Source organism: Mustela lutreola, chromosome 3 (genome assembly GCF_030435805.1).
Source record: "Mustela lutreola isolate mMusLut2 chromosome 3, mMusLut2.pri, whole genome shotgun sequence".
Taxonomy (NCBI): domain Eukaryota; kingdom Metazoa; phylum Chordata; class Mammalia; order Carnivora; family Mustelidae; genus Mustela; species Mustela lutreola.
This window is the reverse complement of record NC_081292.1, coordinates 195,156,611-195,176,031: the sequence shown is the minus strand read 5'-3', so window position 1 is coordinate 195,176,031 and position 19,421 is coordinate 195,156,611. Positions and strand designations below refer to the sequence as shown.

At 36.5% G+C, this 19,421-nt stretch overlaps 1 protein-coding gene across 3 annotated transcripts in view; it reads left to right on the top strand.

Annotated features, from left to right (window-relative positions):
* PARD3B (par-3 family cell polarity regulator beta) overlaps positions 1-19,421 on the top strand; it is a 1,047,303-nt gene that overhangs the window by 139,784 nt on the left and 888,098 nt on the right. For all 3 annotated transcript variants that reach the window (XM_059168302.1, XM_059168301.1, XM_059168303.1), the window contains exon 2: positions 14,533-14,634. In XM_059168302.1, the coding sequence (XP_059024285.1) occupies positions 14,533-14,634 (102 nt within the window). The remainder of the gene's footprint in view (positions 1-14,532; positions 14,635-19,421) is intronic.

The window sequence follows — 19,421 nt, the reverse complement described above, 5'->3', positions numbered from 1 at the left end:
GCTGGTAAGTGTGGCTCTACGGGTCAAATGGGTGGGCTGACATAGCTGACTGGTGACATCAGGTTGGCCTTCCTGACTGGCCTCTGGTCTGATTGTTTAGTGCCTCTGTGCTTCAGATGAAATTATCATTGACCCAATTTTAGATTTTATTTCCATGCTAGTATTTTTTATTTAGTATTTTGTATCTCTCTTGTTTCTTGGACTGTTTAAAAACTAATGCCCCTCTTGGGTAGCAGTACCTGGAATGTTAGGCCAGAAATTGAATGTGACCCAACATTTCATGAAGGCTAGGCATCTAAATTAATACTGAAAATTTCTGAAGATGTGTCTTCTAGGTACTTCATTAGCTTATATTGTAACCCTTTTCATTCCAAACACAACTCTGAGATGGGTCTTCTAACACCCTGAGTTTTACTGGTACTTAATTTGGAGTAATAGACCTGTTAAGACACCATAAAAACAAAGAAGACAATATACTGTATTTGACCTTGTTGCCAGGCAAATTAATGCTTTCCCAAAGTTGTCTACTCCCTAGTCCTCAGCTCCTGTGTCTATGTTATGTTACATGGCAAATGAGAATTAAGGTAGCATATGGAATTAGAGCTGCTAGTCAGTTAACTTGGAGATAGGGAGATTGTCCTGCATTATCCCTATGGACCCAAAGTAATCTCCAGAGTCCTTACACGTGAAAGAAGGAAGCAGAAGAGGTCAGATTGGACTGGCCAGTCCTAGCTTTAAAGGTGGGAGTCCCCGAGCCAAAGAATGTGGGAAGCCACTAGAAGCTAGAAAAGCCAAGGAAAGGATTTTGTCATACAGCTCCCAGACTGGGAATTCAGCTTACAACTTGACAACTGGGAATTCACTGACAACTGGGAATAGTCCAGTGAGACCGCATCAGACTTAAGAGCTACAGAACTATAAGAAATAACTTTGTTTTAAGGCACTACATTTGTGGTAATTTGTTCTAAGAGGAATAGGAAATGGTTAGTATTCTTCTTTATTACTATTGGGCTACAGGAAGGACTTCGCATATTCTAGATACTGGCATTTACATTTTCCTAGAAAAATTAGCCTATTTCTACTTTGTTATCAAAGGCAACAAAGCTCATTCTCAAAAAGAGTGATATTTCTTGCCTATATAAAGTTGGGGATAATTTGTTTTACTGTTGAATGATTGTGTGTATGTATATACATATATATACACACACACATATATATATAATATAAGTATACAAATATATCCACAGACACATATGTAAGTAATTATACATATACTATATATAACAATTATACATATACTATATATAACTATATATATACTATATATAACAACTATATATAACATATACTATATATAACTATATATATACTATATATAACAATTATACATATACTATATATAACATATACTATATATAACAAATATTATAAAAGTATATTATAGAATAATCTACACATTTTTTACATTGTGATCAACCCTTATAGCTTACGTATCAAAGTATCCTAACCTAATTTTTGGCAAAGGGTAGACTGTAACAAAGAGAACACATTTGAACATTCTTGTTTGAAGGGCTTAGGGGTTATGACATTAGCACTGTAAGGAATGACAGACAGTCACTTCCTATTTGGTTTGTCAGGGAACACTGTTCCTTTGGCTGCCATAAATGTACCGGCCATTGGCTTTCAACCTGTGGAATCAAATTATGGACAAAGCATGGTTATCATTGCAGAAGGAAATGTAAATGTGTTCAACTTTGATAATGTAAAGGTAAAGGCAGAGATGATAGATATGGAAAGTAAAAGGGCAGGAGGGAAGAGTAGAACTGTGATGTTCTCTTTTACTCTGGGGAGCAGAGAGATGCAGTCTTTAGATGATAGAATTAAAAATAGTTTAAGTTATTCATTAAAGGCAGAAGCCATTCAAGGGAATATATTTGAATACAAATATTAGGAGGAAGAAGGATGGGAAAGTTGGGGATCCCTAAATGCACTTAGTTGCCATCAGTATATCAAAGTTCAAAAGATGACATCTGAAGCCTGTAAGTTAAGAGCGTGAGAAATGCTTATTTAGAGAGGAGTTACCATCCAAATAGACTAAAACAAGGTACCTCAAAGAGTTGCTTCTGGAGAATAGGGTGGGCCACTCTTCTGTACCATTTTTTACAGTCAGTGTAATTCTTACGCATGTTTTAAAGCAGGAGTTGGCAAATGTAAGTATATTCATCTTTCTAGGCCGTGGAGCTCCGTGAGAGCTGTTGACCTCTGCCGCTGTCGTGTGAATCATCTGTTCACGGTGCCTCCACGAGTGAGCGTGGCTGCGTTTCACTCAACTGAATTTATAAAAACAGACGATGGGTGGCATTTTTCAGCTGCAGTTTGTCCATTTCTAGTTTGAAAAGTCAAATGGGACTCCAAGGCCCGTGAACTGGCTCTCAGTCCTTTGGCGGTCTTTCTGAGATATTTACCTCCGTAATTCTAAACAATTTGTGAATCAAGGGATAGCAGTGTGGTTTTATTTGTAAATAAAGACTACTGCTCTCTCTTTAGTCATCCATCTGCTCACGTCCTATCCAGGTACTTGAAAATCATGACTTTCTTCTACCTTCTTCACTTTTCCTGTCCCGTGGTTGCCCAAAATTGTTGGAAATTTTGCTTAACTCTGTGTTCACTCATGTAACCATGCAGATACTGCTCACTCTTGAGCCAATCCTGTGATTCCTTCCTGTCTTGTGCAAATTTTTGTTTTCCTGGAGCCAATCTATTTTATTTGCTTAGTTTTCTTTGTGTCTCATGCTATCTTTTCTCTAATGATTGTATAAAATGACTCTGTAGTACCATTTTCTTTAGATCTAAAACTGTCCTAAAATCTAACAATTTTGTATGTTTCCTTGGGAACATCACGCCTGGAGCCCTTCGTGGTGCTGATCAGGTCAAGATCGGTTGCTATCTGTACTCCTGCAAGACTATTAGATTGAGGGCTATCGCTGTCCCCCCCCCCCCCTGAAGATTTTATTTATTTATTTGACAGACAGAGATCACAAGTAGGCAGAGAGGAGGAAGTAGGCTCCCCGCTGAGCAGAGAGCCCGATGCAGGACTCGATCCTAGAACCCTGAGATCATAACCTGAGCCAAAGGTAGAGGCTTAACTCACTGAGCCACCCAGGCACCCTGCTATTGCTGTTTTTTTGGGGGGAATTCCTTTCTCGTGTCTTATGTGTTGGGTCCTTTTGTTTCCTGTAGCTCTCATTTTGGAGGCACATGTTCCCCTAATTGCCTGTGCAGACTGGCTGGGGAAGAAGCTGATGATAAACCCAGCCACTAGATTTCTGGGGTTGGATGGGGTAGTGCGGTTTGAATGCTCTAAACCGGGGGTACTTGAGCTCAGTTTCTCCTGCTTCCTTACGTGCACTTTCTGCGTTCTTTTTAGCTTCATCAGTGACCCATCTCTAGCATTTGAGAGGAATGGTCCTTTTGTTGTTGGAGAAACGAAGTTAACCATTAGCGGGTAACAGTATCCCAATACTTTCAGAGACCACTGATCCCTCACCATTCCTCCCACTGCCATACTGAAAAGAAGTCTTACAGCCAGCAGGAGTCAAGTGGATGAGGTCTTCATGGTTCTCTGCGAGTTACATTTTTATAAACACAGCCAGCCGTACTCTTCTAATGTAAATTAAAATTCTGTTTTCTTTGTCTTAATTTCTTCAGGGGCAGAGCATAAAGCTTGTGTTTGAGTAGAGATCTAGAGACTATGGTGGGTACCATAGAATGCTTTAAACTTCTTCATTCATATTTTCATAAAGATACACACAAAACTGTCTGTGTCTGTCAGAGCTCTTCTTTGGAATTACCTTATACGGATGCCAGCATCTTAGCCTCAAGAATCCTGGGATTTAATTGGCTGCATTGAGTAAATCTTGAGTTGTATGAGTTTGTATTCTCAAATTCCTATTAAAATTCATTTTGTAGCAGAATGCTTTCTAGGGTTTTGTAATAATTAAAAAAAAATTATAGCTTATCCTTTTCTTTGGGAACATGGCTGCTTCCCTTCTTTGCTGTAGACTTTACATTCCTTTGGACCACACAAGCTTCTAAAACCTTGGCATCCAGGTCTTTGGACTATAAATTTCACTGAAAACAATGAACGGAAAGCATGAACCAAGATGGGATTGGGAGGGAGTCAAACCATAAGTGACTCTTAATCACACAAAACAAACTGAGGGTTGCTGGGGGGAGGGGGGTTGGGAGAAGGGGGTGGGATTATGGACATTGGGGAGGGTATGTGCTTTGGTGAGTGCTGTGAAGTGTGTAAACCTGGTGATTCACAGACCTGTACCCCTGGGGATAAAAATATATGTTTATAAAAAATAAAAACTTAAAAAAATCCGCTGTCTTCTTTAAAATTGTTTTCAAAACACCATTTTAGCATTACTAAATTAGTAATGGTTTAATGTTTTGGAAGTTTTTCATACTAGGAAGCTTTTGAAATAGCTGTATCAATTAAGATACAAGTGCAGTTTTTGCTAATTTCAGAATTTAACATTTGATTTTCCCGATAGAACTTTGGTTTTAAGATTGTAATGTATTTAATCCTGAAGATTTATATAAAGCTTTTATGCTTTTATGCATTTAACACTTAGATCCTAGAAAAAAGGAAGTTTCATTTCCATATTCTTATAAAGAGAGTGTGCTGTGATAATGTAGGCAGTAGATTTGAAAATAATTAAAAATTGTCCTTTATTAAAAAAAAAGGAACTTAGATATCTGGACCATTTTTTCTCCTCTCTCAAATAAGTTTAGGTTAATTTCAGGATGAAAAAGAAACCTTTAAAGTCCTTTATACAAAGAAAGCGGCTGAGATTATGGTTACCTCATAAAGCCGAATGAAAAATGACATGGGGTGATTAAGATTCTTTTTAAATATTTTGTTGATAATATGAATTAGAAAGTGAAGTATATGACTTGATACTTAAATATTTTTCTTCCGTCTTGAAGAGGAGAATAAATAGTATTGTCAGAAGTTGGATTATGAGATAAAATTGAAAATTTATCCTGGAATTGTTGGTGTTTTTATACTGAGACTACTTTTGTTAAAGGTAATATGTCACAAGCCAGGGCAACCACAGTCTTCTTTGTGATTTATTGTGTATTGCAGTGTCTCTCACCTAAACCCTCACCATAAAGTGGGAGGACTCTAGATGGTCTGTGAGCCAGTAGATTCCTATGGGTTTTTGAATTTATGAATTTACTAGTCAAGCATTGAAAACCCCACATTTAGGGTAGAGGTGGGGAAGACCTGTTTTAGAATGAGAAATTAGTCTCTTTATAAATGAAAGTAATATACAATTCTCACATTTTTATTTTGTTTCTCTGAGTAATTCTGTTACTTTGGAAATAGAAGACATTTTTCCTTAAAGATGTTTATAAATTAGTGTATTTTCAGGTTATACAGCAAGACCCAAGAACAACTGACAGACTGAAAAGTGTAAATTTTGGTGTTTTGCTCAGACTTTCTGCTCAGAGTTGCACAATAATTTTGGAATCATGCTGAACCTCTGAAAACACTTTTCCTTATTGAAGTACAGTTCACACACAATGTTACATAAGTTTCAGATGCACAACATAGTGATTCAACAACTTGACATATTAAGCTCACAGCAGAGCTCTAATCTGTTGCATACTGTGCTGTTAAACACCATTGACTGTATTCCCTATGTGGAACACTTTTTTTGATACAGCGGAGATTTCTTCTTGCAAGAAGTTTCTCTAACTTTAGGTTCAAAGCCCAGAGGAGCTTTGAGGTTCTAGATGTTGCAGGTGTCAGAGTTGGAAGGGCTTTTTAGGATCACACAATTCTTATCCTGTAGCCTCCTTGACAGATGGCAATGTAGCTTGACGCCTTACAGGAATGAAGAACTCACTACTTCTTCATACAACCCACTCCATTCAGGCACAGCTCCTTGTGAAAGGTCTTTCTCATGCTCCAATTCAGTATGCCTCTTTATTGTTTATGTAACTCTTCTGGAGCAGGACAGAACATGCCAAATCTTTCTTGTGCATGACAGCCTTTTAATTTGGTGGGACTTTGACTGATCTGGTCATTTAACTTTTACAAATTCACCTATAAAAGCTCAACCAAAGAAAGTTGGGGGATAAGAATTTGAGTAGTATAGCTAATTTGACTTACGTGAGCCATGAGCATGTATTCGAGAGGAAGCACGAAATGACTCTGCTACTACCTCTGTTGTCTCAATCTCCATATGATTATGGTAGTGTGTGAGTCTGTCTCTGCTGAATATGATTTTAAGTGTTTAAGATAAGCATTTTTCACAGTGTTGACTCCAACATAACCCATGTATTTTATCTCATGCTTAACTGAAAATATAATAATTTCCTGGATGAAAAATAAGTAGTGTTGGACTTGAGAGAGATGGTTGTCTCTAGCATGATGTTTCCCTGAGAGATGACTAATGATGATTTTAACAATGACAAGATTTCTGTCTTTGATAACTTGAGCCCAGTGCCATATAAACTGTGATTCTACTATATTTGAAGTGGCGAAAGTGTTTCCCTTGGTGTTCTTTCATTTAAACAAAAATTAATCACATCACTGTGTAAGACTGATGATTTATAGACCTGTACCCCTGGGGCAAATAATACATTATATGTTAATGAAAATAATTTTTTAAAAATCACATCTTACCATGAGTGAGCTGGCCCTATTTCATTCCCCATATTGGTGTTCTTCTCTTTGTTAATGATTATCCCTTAAATTTTGAAAAAAAAATGCGTTAAATGTGGGTGATCACTTAGAGAATGAGAGTGTTACATGCTCTGTTCCACAGTAGTTCACAGGACTGTTGTCATAGCCCAAGATTGTGGTAACATTTTTAACATATTTGTCATACTCTTAACTCAATCAAGCCTATGGTTCATTAAGCCTCTTCTTTGGGTCTTGGAAGTTTTAAATAATTGATGGTCAGTGAACTACATTTTCTGTTGGTGGGTTAACTGGGCCTCCCTGTCTTTTGGCACTTTGACATTCCTTTCTCCTCCTAAAAATTTGTTCTTCTATTTCTAAGGAAACCTGTTCTAAACAGCTTTTTAGTGGTCTTCATTTATTTAATTATAGAAATGGTCATGTGTAAAGGGAAACTAGGTATTTCAGGTTGAAAGAAGAAATCACATTTTCTGAAGCAGAAAGTTTCTTTATGTAATTTTTTTTAAAAGATTTTATTTATTTGAGAGAAAGAGAGAGTGAGAGCAAGAGCAAGAGAGCACAAGCAGGGGAAGCAGCAGAGGGAGATGGAGAAGCAGCCTTCCCACTGAGCAGGGGGCCCCATGTGGGGCTTATTCCCAGGACCCCAGGATCATGACCTCAGCTGAAGGCAGATACTTAACTGACTGAGCCACCTTGATGTCTCTAAACATTTTTTTTTTTTTTTCTTTGAGAAAGAGAGAGCATGCATAAGAGCAAGGGAGAGGGAGAATCTTAAGCAGTTTCATGCCCAGAGCAGAGCTGGATGTGGGGTTTGATCTTTAAACCCTGTGATTATGTCCTGAGCTGAAATCAAGAGTCAGACGCTTAACTGCCTGAGCCATCAGGCACCCCTTTATAGAAATATTTTTTAAATGTAGCACACCTACAGGAAAGTGCACAAGTAAGTGCAGCCAGCGCACACATCAAGAAATAGAACATTCCTCCAGAGGCTCCTTTGTGGCTCTTTCCCTCTCAAGGGGTAAACGGGTCTCCTGACTTCTAAGATTGTGAATTAATTTAGCCTGTTTTTGAGCTTGTTCATGGAATCAGAGATGTACTTTTTTGTACTTGGCTAAGGTATTTTTTATTATGAATTGGGTGAATATTCCCAAGTTCGTTCATTGTGATCACCATCTAATATTTATCCTTTTTTCCCCTTTGTTTATCTGATGAATAACATCAGTTGATATTTGGATTTTAAACTACTCTTACATTAAGAAAATAAATTCCACATGGTCCTGATGTATCATTCTTTACATATATCACTGAATTTTGGTTTACACATGTTTTATTTAAGATTTTTGCTGCTGTATCCATTTTTTATGAATTTTATAACTGGTAATATGCTTGTAAGGGGTTGGTATCAATATTATGCTGTCCTTATAAAATGGGAGTCAGGAAAATTTTTCTCTAGTTTCTAGAAGTATTTATATGAGATTGACATTCTTTCTTCCTTAAAACATTAAGAAGATACTATCTGTGAGCTTATCTGAGTCTGGTTCTTAAAATTTAATTGTTATCTTTGTGTTTCTGTTTTCAACTTTTTGTCAATTTTGGTAAGTTGTATTTTTCAAAGAATTTGTTCATTTTCTTGTCAATTTTATAAGTCTATTTTTTCCCCCAAATATTTTTAATATCATATCTGTAGGGTCTATGGTGGTGTTGCCTGCCTTTTTCTTTGACAGTATAAATTTTTTTTTTTTTTTAAGATCAAATTTACTAGGTTTTTGTCAGTTTTATCATGTTCATAGAATGGAGTTTGCTCTTTTTTCCCCTCTTTGTTTCCTTCCTTCTGTGTTTGGATTTGACTAGCTGTTATTTTTCTGGCTTCTTGAATTTAGTTTTTCTTTTTTGCTTATTTGCACTAACGGCCATACATTTGCCATTAAGCACTACTTTAGCTGCATCCCACAATTTTTTTTTGTTTTAATTATTTTAGGTTAAAAACTGTTTTCTTACTTTCTTTATTTTTCATATATGGATAATTAAGAACTGTATTTCCTAATTTCCAAATAGCCAGACATTTTCTAGATATCTTTCTGGAATTGATTCAGCTTTGGTCAGAGAATATATTCTGAGTGATTCCAAACTTCTGAAGTTGATTATAAATTCTATGTGCACTTGTACAGAATGTATTTTGTAATTTGGGGATACAGTGTCTTGTATATATGGAATTAAATAAATTATGTCAGTTTGTTAGTTGTATTCGTCAGATAGATTGTATCTTTGTTTCCTATCAAAAGTCTCACTGTGGAGGACATTAGGAGAAGGAAAGGAAGGTGAATTGGGGTAAATTGGAGGGGGAGATGAAAGATGAGACACTATGGGTTCTGAGAAACAAACTGAGGGTTATGGAGGGGAGGGAGTTGGGGGGGATGGGTGAGCCTGATTGTGTATTAAGGAGGGCACATATTGCATGGAGCACTGGGTGTAGTGCACAAACAATCTTGGAACATGAAAAAAATAAAATGGTAAAAAATATATATATATATATTTTCATGGAGTAAAAACATTATCCATTCATATGTTACCCTTTTTGTACTGTGACATTTATATATTACTTTGACTTTGTTGATTATATACATAAAGCCTAATAAAAGAAAATGTTCACTATGTTTTAAAAAAAGTCTCACTATGATTTTTGGATATATTTTTTAATTCTTTTTTTTCTTTTTCAAGTTTTTATTTAAATTTCAGTTAGTGTGCCTGTAGTGTAGTATTAGTTTCAGGTGTAGAATTTAGTGATTTATCACTTACATACAACACCCACTGCTCATCACAAGTGATGATTATACCCATCACCCATTTAGCCCACCCCTACGCTTTCCCTACAATAACCATCCTTTCTCTATAGTTAAGTAGATTTTTTAAAAAATATCTGTCCATTTTGGCAGTACGTGTTGGAGTTATGTTATTGGGTACATAGGTTTAGGATTGTTTCTTAACATAGCATTGACCCTTTTATCATTGTGAAATGTTCCCCTTTACCTTTAGTAATGTATCTTAAAGTCTCCTTCATCTGATGTTGGTGTGGCTATATCAAGCTTCTTTTGGTAGGATGATAGATTTTTCAAACTGTGAGTAAATCTACAGGTGGACTGATTCACCTTCATTGTTTACATAAATTGAGGCTTATAATTCTGTTGAATTTGCTGGGTGTTACTTTCAACTTAGCATTTAAAAACCCTTAGTGCCATTCTAGTTCTTCTGAGTTCTTTAGATCATACTTGATTAAAGGGACATCAACTCATGTTCTTGTTATACCCTTTTCTCAAATTTGCATTGGTTAATCTTTTTCAGGAAGTTGGAGAAGTTTTCTAAGTCAGGGCGAGCTCATAATCTCAGTAACTATTACAGCCTTTTCTGGTTAATTCTATCCTTTCAGGTGTCAGTGCTGCTCTCGTAGGCTTTGCTCAGGCATCATTTTCAGGAACTGCTTTTTCCCTACACTGTGTGTTGTTGGTTATTCAAACTCTTGCTCTCTACTTGCCCCCTACTTGCCCCCAAACAGTCTCTAGACCTGTTCTGACTACTGTCTCTTTCCTGGGTGCTATTCTGGGGCATCTTACTCTGACACACTTAGGGAAAGATTTTGGGGCCTTCTCTTATTGCCCTGTTGTGTCCTTTACATTTGGACTTGAATGGGCTGCATTGTGCAGAAGGCCAAACATCCTCCATGTTTACTAATGATGAAGCAACTGAGGCCTAGAGGAATGGTGACTTACCTGAGTCCATGTACTTAAGGAGCAGCAGAGATGGATTTGATCCTCTTGCCTTATTCTTAGATACTTGTGTTGTTGTTTTTTTAAATCACTTGTTTTCTATGTCTTGGCTCTGCTGTTTATTAAGCATCTAACCTTGGGTAAGTCAATTCACCTACCTGTGACTTGGTTTTCTCATCTAAAAAATGGGTTGATAACTATTTCATGAGGCTGTTCAAGGCTAAAGAAGCTAATCATACAAAACTCACAGTACCCATAGCACCTGGCCTATAGTAACCACTAAAGTTATCTGCTATGACGATGATGATCAAAATGTTGAAATCTTATTTTGTGAATGTATTCCACAAAATTCATGAAATTAAATTCTACATAGAAGATTTTAATTTTCTATTAACTTTTAATTTTTACAATTGTTCTTCTGTCCCAATGGGTGAGATTATTTGTGTGAAAACATTAAGTCACCCAAGAAACCAGCTGCACTACTGAGCTCTGTAATTGGGCACCACTGATAAAATAGTGCTTTTCCAACATTAGCTTTTTTTTTTTTTTAATAGTGCTAATTTCACTTTTGGGCTTAGCTGCCATTGCAGGCTATTTTTTTCTCTTTTTGGACCAGAAGCATTTTGTTGAGAACCACCCATGTTTTTCCTCTTTTGATGGTTGACATAATCTCAGTGCTTGGTAATCAATAGCACTGTAGTATCTGGTTTGCCAGTCTACTTCTCCCGATACTGCAGATGGAAAATTACAGTTCTTCAAAACTCTGGCCAGTAGAGATTTTCTAAGGTATTAGTGTCAAATTTCATGTCATCTACCCAGAGTGAAGGATGTTTATTGCTACTAATATCTATGCCTTGTTGGAACAGTTTCTACATCGATCATTAGAAGTCCTCTGTAAAATGGTCGTCTTTCCATAATGCATATGCATTTGTTTCCTTTTCCAGTTCATCCTTATGGCTATTTTTAATTTTAAAATTCCAGTAGTGTTTAAGTTAACTGTGTATTATTTGAAGTTTACTATAAGATACTCTCAGAGGAAGCAATGTTTGTTATTTTTCAATACTTTAAGGACCTAAAAATGTAAGTTATGAGATTTATTGTATAACACATTTACTAGAGATATTTTCAAAATAATTTACATTTTACATATTACAGATATTTTGCAAAAGAAAGGTAAATTAATGTCACAATCCTGAAAAACACAGTAAACTTTTCCAATTGATTAATTGTGTGAAACTAGACATATATGTGAACATCCTTCCATGTTCCATCAGTTTTATTCCTGGTGGTAATAAAACTAAGTAAATGAAATGCAAATCCTGACTGCAAGGTAATGGTTGAAGTTTTTACATGCATAAAGGAGTCAGGGTGAATTTATGGTCTTATAATGGCTGTTGGCTGCTAATATTGTATGTATATTTTTAAAATGATATATAGCTCCATGCCCAAAATGCCATGGAGGCAAAATCACAGTTAGTACGTGCTGTGTTTGTTGATTTACCTCCCTTGGACATGTAAAATATTAACTGAGATGACTTTGATAGAGCTTGTCTGTTTTTTGTTCCGGATTGGGTGTGTGCCTGTCATGAGTCTCCTCTTTTCTGAAGTGTACAAAATGGCAGTATCGATGGGAGATAGTCATGTTAGAATTGCAGTTTTTTAATATTCTAGTGGTATGTAGTTCACTTAAAAAGTTTTTTGGATTGAATATATGATTCTAAAATGTTCAAAATAACTTTTTTACTTGATTTAATACTGTGGGACTTTTTTTGGTACTCCTCGGAATCACAATTAGAAGAGTAGAGATAAATGTCATAGATGCAACTCCTAGGTCTTATCTTCCAGAAGGTCTTAGATCCTGCAAGCACGAGAGATGGCAAAATGCTGTGTGACTTAAGAACCCCATCACGCTGCCACCTGTCTGCTCCTTCCTGTGCTGCTGGTCACATCCCGTGCCCTCTTACCCCCTGAGTTTTCCTATTTTAAATCCGACTCCTTGGTTTTCTCCTGTGTTCCTACCTCTAGGCAGGAACACAGGCACACTTTAACATACACTGCAATAGTTGGAGGTAGTTGTTTACCTCAGTCTTAGGTGATAAAATCTGCTTTTATAAACTGAGCATGAGAAAAAAGGAGACAACTTAATAGATGTCTGCTTTCAAGTAATTGAAAATATAAAAAAAACACAAACTCTTCAGAACTCTTCAGAATATATCACCTTTTATAAACATGGTTAGAATCAACAGATTTCATCTACAGTGCTGTAATATAGCAAAAACCAACTCAATGGATATTAATAGAAATTAATTAAATTGAGCTCCCTTTGTAAGAAGGCAATTTTGACAAGGAAAATGTAATACCCTATAGATTTCAATTAGAAGTCCTGGCTATATTTCGAAAAAAATACATTGCTGATGGCATGGCCATAGCCAAAAGACTGAATTCCCAAAGATTATAGGGGGAGTTCTTTCTTTCTGTACAGTCCAGTGGCTGTTAGGTAGTGTTTTATCTACTCTAGTATTCTCCTTATTTAGAATCCAGTCTATTGTACTATTCTGCACTATTGTAAAGCTCACCTTTTATAGCACAATCACCTTGAATTGGTAAGGATCTCAGATTAAAGAATCTGATTGATGGGTGTGCTGTGCTTTTCTTTACCTGGTTATACAGTGACTGCTCCTATCCTTGTGATCTCGCTGGGTAAGAGAATCAGGTGGTTAAAGTTTCCCAATCATCAGTGTTTCCACTTACAAGGCTAGTATTAGAAGCAATGAAATTCCTTTCATTTTACTTGGAATAGCTCTTCAGGTACTCTATAGAAAACTTAATTTTTGAAATGTCAAAGGAGAATTCCTTTGGATTTTTTTTAAGCCTATGGCTTTACCAAGTCAGATTACTAAAAAGCTATATACTCGGGCCACATTTCAGTAGCCCTCTGCATAGATGCTTTGAAAGCATTATTATTTAATAGTATATTCTTGCATTTTATTGGGGGCCAGGTAAAGAGGAGCCTGTGTGACAACCATTTCTATTAGTTTTTGTAAAATTGCAATTGAATTCTGGACTATGTTAGTTCTTATCCCTTCTAAAGATTCATATGATAAAGGCTTAGCACTTTATCCTAGAAGAATTATTCGCACTTTGAGAAGCTTTCTAAGAATCACAGAGCCAAACTGATAATAGCTCGGGTATTCTGGTAAAAAACTTGCTAATGTTTTTCTTCATTCACTGGTTCATGTCTTTGTCTCATTATTCTGGTTGACCTTCGTGTCCTTTCTGGAAGTAGGCAGCTGCATCATTTAATTCTGTGCTGTAGCGTCGGAGTATTTAACCACATATCAAATTGAGAAAATAATTCTTTCCCTTAAGCCTTACTTTCCTAAGCAGATTTTTAAAATAGTATTTGGAAATCTCCTAAATCACTTCTCCTGTTCAGCGAACTCCTTGTTCAGCTCCAAACACGGTTCAAGTCGCTGCTGTGTAGAGCTCTTGCTCTATGTGACATCCCAAATCTTGGGGAGGACAGGCATGGAGTGTGGAGATTTAAAAAGATGAAGAGGTCAGCGGTTACTCCGCACCATTGATAGATTCTAAACTGACGACTGTTGCCATCAAAGATTTCTGCCTTTTGATTCCCCCCACCACCCGCCCCTCGCCTACAACTTTGGGAATCTCAGTCTGAATTTCTAATCCCATTTCAAAGAGTGCCCTCAAAAAGTTCTTTTTTCTTCCCCCAAAGTATTCTTGGGGTTACCTAAATGAAAGTTATAAAAAATTTCTTGAATACACTTTTCAAGTGTGGCACTTTTATCTTTGCATTGTAATTTATCTTCTAGGATAATTGATGAAATAGGTCTGCTGTGATTTACTGATCTCCCTGAAACAGGATAAAAATGGCAAATGTTTATCGAAATAGAAGTAACATTTATTTTTGGTGTTCAAACATTTCGTTACTAAAGCCCATTTTTAAAATTGTCAACTTTTAAAAAAAAATTAAACTGTATTTTTAAAAAGTCTACATCATGAAACTTGTTGATTGTTGTATCATAGGATCCTGGCTACTGGGTGAAGATTCATCACTTAGAATACACAGATGGAGGAATCCTGGACCCAGATGATGTTTTGGCAGATGTCGTTGAAGACAAAGACAAGGTAGATGACTAGAACTCTTCTGTTTTCCTCCGTAGAGCTCCGCGTTTCCTAGAGATTGAGATCCTTAACAAATGCATGTGTCAGTTATTATTAAAAGATACCATCTGTTCAGGCTTTACCTGAACAGCCCATAAATCAAAGTTCCTCATCAGTTGTTTGGAAAAACTTTGTCAAGGTTTGGGAATCTGTTCATGGTGGTCTAATTAGCAGACACTTCATTCCCAAGAGTTCCTCATGCGTCTCTGTAAATTAGTGTCAGGCACCGAGGCTGCTGGAGTTCCCATTGCCACTGCTGGCGCTGGGGTTTCTTCTTGGCCCTTGCTAAACAGTTAACTCAATACCTGTGATTTGAATGTGTTTCAAAATAGAGAAAACAACAGGCAGACAAATCTTATGAGGAACTATGGTAAAGATTTTTTCTTTTTTCTTTTTTTTTTTAGAAAGTAGCTGGCAAAAACCCATCTTTTATTATAGTTTTTATTTTCATTTCTAAAATAAAAACAAAATACTAAATGGAATATTCCAAAAAGTTGTAAGATATTTTGCCACCTGCTTGGGAGTAACCCCGTTGCAAATATCTTATTTTAATTAGATTTTTCTTCTGATGATAAACTGGAAAAGGTGTGAGAGGAAAATTCAGTGGCCTTACACTGAATTTTTGCAATTGAGACACATTGTTCTATGGCCACTTCTGTGTTGGGCTCCTCTTATCAGTGGTTCCTGTGTCCTCCCGAATTGAACCACAGCTTTCCCTGAGGGATCCTGGCTTCAGTGTTTCTTCTCCTTTGTGTCCTCAGTGCTGTTTGTACTAGGCTAATTTATGTGTGTTTATGTGTTTCTCTCTTTTGTTTTTCTGCACTCTCTGGTGTGTGTGTGTGTGTGTGTGTGTGTGTCTGTGTGTGTGTCTGTGTATGTCTGTGTGTGTGTACCAACTGCACTGAAATGTAAGTGATTTAATGAACTCGGGTAAAATTTACATTTTTCCTTTTCTGTAAGATCTTTTTGGACTGTTCAAATTTCCAAAAGTCTTTGTGGACATTCTGTCCATTTATTTGCCCTGTTTTATGTTGGAACTCAACCCTGGTTTGCTAATTTGCTTTGTTTTATAATTACTCATTCCATAAGGAACTTATCTCCCGAAATATATTGTAAGTTCTATGTGACATGGACCAGAAGATTTTTATTTCCTTTGTGTTCCTTGTATTAATAATATCTGGTACATTCTCTTATCCGATTCTCAAAGAACACTTACTGCTTGGTCTCCCAGAAATTAATAATAATATTTACATTGATAACTTTAAGGGCCGACTTTCACTTCGGTATTTCTGTTTCACTTTCTGTCTACCTGCAGCCAGCTTCTTATTTTGACATAGTCTAGGCATTTGGTCTGTTTGTTAATGAAGAAGGTCTTCCCTTCTCAGATTTCACTGATGTCCATTGTATTAAAATTAAACGCCAAAAAGTAGCAAGTTTATGAAGGGCCAGAAGAAAATGTCTCACCCCAGCCTTGTCCAAGACCTAATTATAGGAAGGATGTTCCCATGAATGGTGCTGAGGGAAATCATTTGTCCTACAGAGCTCTTCCTTTAGAGAATTCTTTTTAACTATCCTGGCAGTGCCCTTTTAACTATAATCCATTTACTAGACACAGAAACTGCTTTTATTATATGTAATCTTGGTTTTAAAGGGACTTCACTGCTACTGAGTCAGGTGAAAAAAATGAGGTAGTCTGTTGAAATCCTAGCAAAGGATGAGGGCTGTTTGGGTACAGGTGTACCTATTTCCTTAATGTACTTTCACATTAAATACACGACGCCTAATTGGTATTGTGCTGCAGAGCAGATGAGAATGTACGCTTTGGATATTGCTGGGGAAAAAAATACATGCTCCCATTTTTTCCCTTTTAAAAATAATGTCAGTGAAAAAGCATCACTTTTTTTTTTTTTTTTCCTGACATTGTCTCTGCAGTCTGAAGAGTTTCTGATAGTTTTCGTATCTAGTATGGAAAGAAGGTTCCACCAGACTTTGTTTGACCATCCTTTTTTGTAAATTTAGATTGAGAAGTAATAGGAAGTGATACTTCTAAATGTTTAATGATCTATCAAATTCACCCAAATCCATGGAGACAATATCGAGCTTAGATAAAATTACAATCCACCTCTTTTCAAATTGGCTATCTAATAATCTCTTGCATTTACAATATGGAATGCAAGCCCAAAGAGGCATGGGTGGATGTACAGAATCCTTGGCCAATGCCACTTACCCCACTCCCTAGGAAAGCCTCTCACTACAGGTAAAAATTTGATAGCCCAACCCTAGCGGAGGAAGCAGCAGAAACAGAAATTTAGAATCAGAAAGCAGAGCTGGCTGAGGCCATTTATTTAGTGTCAGAGCCATCTGGTATACTTCTGCAAAGACTGAAATTAGAGGCTGAATGGTATTCTACTTACAATCACACGGTATCCTAAGTAAATGACTTTCAAAACTTCTGGTACCAGAGGTGGTTTGCCTTTGGTCTTATCTCAGTTACTCTTTGGGCCAACACAATGCGTGGTGCACATGGTGCTTCTTTGGGAGATTTTTTTGGTCCTGTTTCGACTTGCTTTCCCAGTAGAGTCCCTTCACAGGCAAGCCTAGATAACCATGTTGCACTATTTCTATGCTATGTTTTCTTGAAATATTATTGGAGCAACTTTGGAATTTTGTATCTTACGATAACTAATATTTGTATAAAATCTTATGCTGTGACTTAATTCTCCAGTTGTAACACCCATTCTTCAAATTCTCCTGTTTTTTTGAATCTGTTTGATGATTCAAGTTCTTTGGGATAAACACATGAAAATTTACAGTTTTACACTAATGCCTTTTCTCTGGCTGCCCAAGGCTACTGACGTAGTTCACACAATAACAACTACTTAACATTTTATGGAGTGGTTTTATTTCATAGTGACCCTGTGGGCAGGAGCTATTTGTTATCCCTATTTTTAGTTTCTGAGAATAGCCGCAGAAATTGTAAGTGACGTGCTGGAGATCACATAGGTTGTCCGTGGCAGAATCAAACTAGAATTTAAATTTCCATACTCGTTTGTTCTTCTGCAACGTGCCAAGCAGTGTGTTGGTTGTTTGATTCTATAATTGCTGATTATGAAAACTCATGAATTATAAATAAGCATGAATTTTTTTGTACATAGCACCATTGTTAAGAAGAGATAGGTAAGAGAACTATGGAGTTTAACAAGGTTATTTTGAATTAGTATGTCACACGTATATAAATTCAACTGTCTTTGCCTGAAGCTTGTACCTAATTTATTGTGAAAGTATGTTGCCCGTGTTACTGTCCCGTTCTCCATGTCCCAGATTACTTCTGTGAGGACTTGGTGGACTACACTTTTCTAAAAACTATATGCTGTTTTGTAGGAGAATATATTCTATAGTTCAGTAACTACTTTTCAGAAAGATTGCCAAATGTGCACAAATTATATGTTTTGTTATCTGCAGTAGACAGAGTGTTAGCCTCTAAAGATATCTAATCCTAATGTCCAGAACCAGTGACATGTATGTTACATGGGAAAAGGGTCTTTGCAAATGTGATTAAGGATGTTAAAATGTGGGGAAATTATTCTGGATTATTTGGATAGGCGGGCAAGAGAGTCGGTATTAGATACAATGTGAAAAGAATTGACTGTCCAATGCTGACTTTAAAAATGGAGGCAGGAGCACCTGGTTGGCTCAGTCAGTAGAGCATATGACTCTTGATCGTGGGGTTCTAAGTTCAAGCCCCATGTTGGGTGTAGAGATTACTTAAAATTAATAAAATCTTACAAAAAAAAAAAAAGGGAGCCAAAGAATGCAGGTAGTTTCTAGAAGCTGGGGTGGGGGGGTGGGAGGAAGGGAGGAAGGAATGGATTCTCTTCCAGAGCTTCCATCAGTCAGAGCTTCCCTGCTGACCTCTTGATTTTAGCCCAGTGAGACCTATTTCAGACATCTTACGTCTGGAATTACAAGTTTGTGTTGCTTGAAGCCACCGTGTTTGGAGTAACTTGTTATAACATCAGTAGGACATTAATACAGTGTCTCTTATCCTATTTTAAACTTTTTAAATGATGATGAAGTTTTCACTAGTTGGACTTAAAGATTTTGTAGGACAAGGAAAATGTCTTATGCTTCTGATTAGTTGATCAATCTGTTCATTCTTTCCAAAGTACATCACAGATCGAATCTCCATTTGTGGGGTGAACCTCACTCTTTAGGCCTTGATTGCTGTGCTTTTATCTTGTGTAGAAATAATTTCAGGGTCACACCAGAGCTATATAGTATTGACTTATCAGTTTCTCATTGTAATATACAATACTGCGAAGAAGTCTACAGACTAACATCTAATAAAGCCCATGCAACACTTAGCATTAGCTGATATTTTTTTTGAGTATGAGAACATGAGTATTGAATTTTTTAAATGATTTTCTTCCTTATTATTATTATTATTATTATTATTATTTCTTGTTTGTAGAAGGCAATGGCAATATGATACTGAAATACAGCAGTGCATAACTTGTTATGTAAATTGGATTACTGCCATGATTTTACAGTAAGTAAATACATATACAAAAGTAAACTTTTATTACATGGTAAGGTACAATGAAAGACTGTATCTTTAACTAAAATTTGACTATCACAGGGGTTAATTTTGGAAAAATGCCCAAATCCCCTGGATGCTAATGATGGTCGGTTGGCCTTAGGGATCACACATGGTATCTGGGACTCCAGTATTAAAGTTTCATCCTTTATTA